The sequence below is a fragment of the Onychostruthus taczanowskii genome, unplaced genomic scaffold (assembly GCF_017590055.1).
Source record: "Onychostruthus taczanowskii isolate IOZ18803 unplaced genomic scaffold, ASM1759005v1 scaffold26, whole genome shotgun sequence".
In the NCBI taxonomy this organism is placed as follows: Eukaryota; Metazoa; Chordata; class Aves; order Passeriformes; family Passeridae; genus Onychostruthus; species Onychostruthus taczanowskii.
In genome coordinates, this window is record NW_024499906.1 from 10236493 (window position 1) to 10242849 (window position 6357).

A 6357-nucleotide genomic window follows, 5' to 3' on the forward strand; every position below is an offset into this window, starting at 1 on the left:
TTTTTGTTTAAACACTGACATCCTTTGTATTTATACAAAATACAGATCCTCCTTCAGCACCAGACTCATCTGCAGATCATTGTTCTTTCCTCATTACCCAGGTGCTCCTTGAAACTGTTGCTGTCTTTGTTCCAAAGCTTGTTGACTTAACAGTTGCTGTTGTTTCTGTAGAAACTGCACTACTTCTGGGCTTCTGAGTAGGGACTGAAAGAGAGAAAGTGAACTTTACAAAACTCACATATGTTAAATAGCTACCATAGTAATATTTTTCCATTACATGAATTTGCACATTACCCACTGCTGTTGCTTAATATCATAAAAACCCCTGTAAGTATAGCAAACAGGAGTCATTTATTGACATACTAGAACCAAAACATCTTTCAGTTGTGCTTCAGTTGAGCTAATTTCTACATTTCTCACTGCAGATCTCTCAAAACCAGTTTAATAAATGAATAAAATATTGTAATCCTGCATCAAAGCTCATGTGCCTATCACAGTTCAAGCATCAGGACTATGCCCATAGCACATATTTTAGTTTTAGACAGTCCTGTGAGGAGCAGGGAGTTGGACTCAATCCAATCCTTGTGGGTCCCTTCCAACTCAAGTACTCTATGGTTTTCACTGATTGCCCAGAATTTCCCAACATTTCAAAACAGCAGTCCATCCACAGGGAATGACTGAAAAAAACTCCTCTGCATTTAATCAAAAGACAAAAGTATCTAAAAGTATTTGAATTTGGCTCCTGGCTTGAATAGTTGCAGTCTGTGATCCAACTCTGGCTGTTCACTCTCATTCCTGCATGGTGGCAGCACAAGTGATTGTAAGGTAACATGGCAAATCAGGTTGGGACTTGATTCCCTCCAAAAATTAATATAGCAAAAGGGTTATTTTTCAGCTGAATGAATTCCCTAGATGCTTGCTCATTATCCATGGTTACTTCAGTGATACAACCAAAGAGGTACTGTAACTGCAAGTCAGAGGAGAAAGAGAGAAGCAAGAACCACATCAAGGAGAATCTGAATTTCAGGAATACTGAAAGGAATCCTGAGTTCTTAAAGAGCCTTGACATAATTAGTACAAAAGCTCTGAACTTCTATTAAAAGAGTTTCTAGTTGCTGTACTTCTATAAAAATAATGTTTCATTCATAAGATACCTTCCAAATTAAGTTAAAAGCCATGTCAATAGAAACAGCCAGGAAAGGGGACAGCAAGCCAGTAAGTGGGGTGTGAAGAACAAGAGACAATATGAAAACTACTCCATAGTTCATTACTTGTTTTCCTCATAAAAACTGAAAAGCTATGAATACTCCTCTGAGTTTTAGACATACTCACTAAAAAAAGTGCTACAATTGAGAAAGAATTATCAAGAAATACATCTAGGTAGTTGTATACCTAAGACTGACATCATGTTTCTTTCAAGACTTTCCAAATTTCTGAACAAACACTACAGCACTATAATGAAGATTGTTAAATTGCGATGCACAGGTAACAGAGAGAAGACAAACAGTCCCAGTAGCTTTTACAGTCCCAAGAGCTTTTGAAGAATAGGGACTGCAAAACCTTGCAACAAAGAAAGTTGTACTGAAGAAGCCGAACAAACTGTAGGTGCGGAATTATTTCCCTGCTCTGGGCTTAACTTGTTAAAGAGAAACCAGTGTTTAAAAAACTTATGAGACATGCCATTTATGCAGTCTGCAAATATGATAAATCACACTGCTTAGAGTTTGCTTTATCAACACATGTATACACAACTTTAAATTTGATATGATACAACTTCTAAAACACATCATAGTAAAGCTTACATCTAAAGTCCAGGACCTCAAGTCAATTCCTTGTTCTACCTAAGGCTTTGGTTTAACAAGCTAAAACCATCTCAGTTACACTGTAGGCACTATTTACCCCTAAAGAAACCACCACATCTGTTACTACCAAAACTTCAGATCATTAAATTCAGTCATCTTAGTATCCTCCACAGAGAGACTGAAGCACACATCTCTGAAGCATGTTTCAAATTTGAAAATATGTACTTGCAGTGCATGCTTATTAAACTTGATTTTCTTTTTTCACAGTGGTGACAGGTAAACGCTGTTACATTGCCTTATTTGAATTCAAAACCTCTCAAAAACAAGACTTACCAGCCTCTTCTTATTCAATACTTGTTCTAAAAGAGTAGGTCTTGCTGGGCGATCTCCAATGGATCCTGTTCTCTGCTTTGTGACAGACACTGAACCTTCAACGCTATCCTGCACATAACAAAAAACAAAACAAAAAAAACAGGGAAGTCAAACTATGAACTCTGATACAGTCATATGCAGAAAATCCCAAGAGCAAGGAACATCTGCCTCCTTAACCTGCAGAGCAATGTAACACCACAGGAATGGAAATCCATCTATTCAAGACCTGGCCTCTTCTTTCCACTTCCTTTCATTATTTCACCAGCAAGTGAGAAGCAACGCAGCTGAGTTAAGTCTTCTATACTGCAAAATTGGACAGGTTACTAGGGCTAGTTAATGGCTTCAATTTATTTGATTGTATTTCTTAAAAATGAAGTCATTCACAACAGGTCAGCCTCCATCTTGTGGAAATGAATGATATTTACTGTTTGTAATTGGGCAGGAATGACAATAATCCTTGTAGAACCAAAACCAAAACATACTTCAGAACACTACGATAAGCTTGCCAAAGCCACAGGTTTTTTTTTTTCCCCCCAAGTTTATTCTGTTCCCTGTACAATCACCAGTCATCTGAATCAGACATACTAGTACAACATGGCTCTACAATCTGCTCTAAAGAAAATAAAAAGGTGTTGAATCCTATGTGTATGACATTCAAAACTTACTGATCCTTCCATCTACCTGAAAGGGTTCAAAAGCAGGAACAACAAAACACTATCCCAGTATCTTTCACTTCTATCCTGTCCACAGACGTGAAAAATGAAACTTCTACTAGGAACTTTTACTGAAAAAGGCCTCAATAAACACCAAATCAAAAAAGTAAGTAAATTTCGCACTAAATACCCTGCTTTCCTCTGCAAGTTCAGGCTCTAATTTCCTTACATTGAAAGCAACCTGCACAAACAAACTGGGAAAAAAACTCCCACCCTCTTACAACATGCAATAATCACTATTTCATGCTGCAGATCAAAAAGTTTCAACTCATCACTACATGAAATGCAGCATTTTTACCCTTCTCCCATATTGTCCCCTTTCCTAAACTAGCACAAGTATTTGTGTAGACACATCATGAATTTAGCAAGATGAACTATCAGGGAAGGAAGAGAGAAGAGGGAAAGTCATGCTGGTATATAAATCCAGAATTCATTCTCCTCTTGAATAATGTGTGCAGCTTCTCTTATCTCATTGAAATGAGAAGTAGCTATTAGAATTGGCCCACAAAACATGGATGATAAAAAGTGTGTAACTTTTTCACTGGAAACAAGCATGCCTTTTCAATGTGAGAAGGAAAAAACTTAGAGTAAGTATCACAAACACAAGAGGAACTGTTCTAATGTAAACACTACCTGTCAAATTAGGTTGACATCAACAAGATTCAAAAACACATGAGTATTCACATCAGGTAGCAGGCCTGAAAAAAACACCAAATGTAACAGAGGCTCAGAGCTTACAAGGGTTCAACAAAAATCTAAAATGCTATATGGAACATGTATCACTTATTGTTACAGACTGTATGAGGAAAACCTCAGCAAGTCCTTTGAACTGAAAGAGAAGATGAGAGAATATTCCCTAGCAGCATCATGTACACTTCCCTTTTTTAAAGCACCTGCCTCATGGCTTTTACAGACCTACAGAAGAAGATCCTTTCGTGTGACACCCTGTATGGTTACTATTTACATGATGAAAAAAACAGAAACAGGAAAAGATTGGGGTGGTCAGTTTGCAGTTAGATCAGTTCCCAGCAACATGACTCCAGACACAGCAGGAGGGCCAGGTAAGACTTTTTTTTTCTTCTGACAATCACTATTTTACACCTATCCCTTTGAGCATAAACAACTTAGCACCTTCAAGTGTAAAACTATTTCCCTTTTTCTGTTTCATCTAAACACAAGATCTGAAACAGTAACTCTGTACAAGTGACCATCACAGAAGTGTATGGTCCTAGCTTGAGTCACAAACTGTAGGAAAGAGTATTTAAAAAACTGAACATTACCATCAGTTTTCCCACTGATAGTATTTCCCCATCTAAACAATACACATTAGTTTACACAAGTTAAGTATGAACTAGCAGTGGTCGAAATATTTACCTATCATTTAATATAAAAATGAAAACTAAAAAGCATCCTAAAGAACCTACACAACTGAGTTTTGTACACCTGATACCCAACAGCCTTTGCGACTTTAAAACCCCACACTTCAGCATCAGCTGAGACACAAGTCTTAACATCTCTCTTAGATCTATACTTTCCTACCACGGGAAAAAAAGCTACGCTGCAAGGGAAGCATCTTCTAGCGGTATTTCTTTTCTTGGAATCTGGTATAGCTCCACGCTTCTAAAATTGTACGTCAGAGCTGAAAACGGAGCTTGCCCTGGTAAACAGGAGGAAGAGCGAGCTGTAGGACGGCCCTAAACTTCTTCCCTTTCCTCAGGCCGTCGGACAGATCCCTACAGACCCCTAGGAATCCCCAACTCCGAGGGACCACGCGGCACCCGAGGGCGGCCTGGCCGGGCCCCGCCGCCCCCCGCCTCACCTCGGCCCGCGGGCCGCCCCCCGCGGCCGCCGCCCCGCCGCCCCCCAGGGCCTGGTCGCTCTTCTTGCGCTTGTACTTGTCCTTGTAGATCTTGTTGCGGTGCCGCTTGCACATCCAGGGCTTGCGCTGCTTCACCACCTGCGTGGTGGTCTCGCTGCAGCCCTCGTACGTGCAGCTCTTGCACTCGCCGCCCGCCGCCGCTTCGCCGCCCGCAGCCCCCGGCGCCGCCGCCGCCTCCTCCTCCTCCAGCTCCTCCAGGCTGGCCGTGCTCTCGCCGCCCGCCGCCTCGACCTCCTCCTCTCCCACCTCGACCTCGCCGGCAGCCCCCAGCTCGTAGAACACCATGAGGCCGCCGCTAGCGGAGGGCGGCAGCTGAGGGTCGGCGCTCGGCTGCAGCACCACCCCCGCCGCCCCGGCCGCCGCCTCCTCGCCGCCGCCCGGCTGCATGACGAGCAGCGTCAGCTGCTGCTGCTCCGGCGGCGACGAGGAGGAGGAGGAAGAGGCGGAGGAGGCGGCAGCGGCGGCGGGGCTGCCCTGCAGGGCGGCGGTGCCCGGCCCGGCCCGGCCCGGCCGGTCGCTGAGCGCGCGGCTCCCGCGCCTCCGCCGCGCACGCCCGTGCGCACAGCGCACGCGCCCCAGCCGTGCTCAGGGGCGGGGCCCCGGTAATGGCGGCACCGCCCCCTGTGGCGCTGTGGGGGCGTTTGAGTTGCGGCTATAGCGACGTCGGCGCTGTGAAGCGCCTGAGGCTGTGTTAGAGCCGCCAGTGTGGTTTGGCCCCGGGTGGTAGATGCTCGTGATGGAAAGGAGCGATGGAAGTCAGACGGCCTGCAAGGAATCAGAAAGTTGTATTACTGTGTTGCACGCTTGGCGTGGGAATTGGTTTGTTAGTCCCTGACGCACTGTGAAAGCACGCGGCAGTGGGTTCTGGATATAGGAGCAGGGTGAAAGGAAAGAGAGTAAAAATGAATTAGAGGAGGTGAGGGGCCAGAGAGAGGAAAAGAAAATTGAGAAATGAGAGAAAAGAAAAGAGAGGTGCTGCCCAGGCTTGGATGGGGGTTGGGGTACCTTTTCATGGACAGGTTTAGCTTTCTATGCAAATTAATTATCGTGCAGTCTGTTCTTTCAGATCTTTTGGGAAATAGCTCAGAGAGCTTCAAGGAACTTCGATGGTCTTGATCTCCTCCCGCAGCCCATCCCACACCTTGCCCTCATTCCCGTGCTTGTGTGAGACTGTGTCGAGCTCATCTCCAGGAACTACAATAAGGCTGTTGTGGGAAAGTGCCGCCCTCCCTCTGCATGGCTCCCCATCTCTAGCCACATCTTGTTCTTTCTCACAGAGCATTAACACCAGCAATCCTCGTCTGTTAGTGCAAACAGTCCTTGGCTGGCTCCATTGCTATCCAGCTATCGTTTTTTGAGACATACACATTATCCCGTCATCTTCTGGGATTCTACGCCCTGTCAGTCTTCTCAGCCTCCTGTCCTGCTGTGGTCGTGTGATGGCTGTCCAGACCTAAGCTTGCCTGCCGCTAATCTTCACAAGTGCTGTCTCTCGGCTGTACTTGTATCCTTGCTCTTCATCCACTGTCATTTGAGAGTGCAGATACAGAGATGCAGCTTGGCTTCTCCCACTTAGCCTTTTTGTTGCCTC

General features: G+C 44.6%; 1 protein-coding gene across 1 annotated transcript; it reads right to left on the bottom strand.

Moving 5' to 3' along the window:
• On the bottom strand, positions 1 to 6135 carry LOC121337267 (regulatory factor X associated protein). Its single transcript, XM_041407267.1, has 4 exons — positions 6132 to 6135; positions 4707 to 5350; positions 2136 to 2243; positions 1 to 204 (listed from the first exon to the last, which is right to left on the bottom strand). The coding sequence occupies exons 1-4, from the start codon at positions 6133 to 6135 to the stop codon at positions 94 to 96; spliced, it is 867 nt and encodes a 288-aa protein (XP_041263201.1). The 3' UTR covers positions 1 to 93.
• Positions 6136 to 6357: the final 222 nt, after the last annotated feature.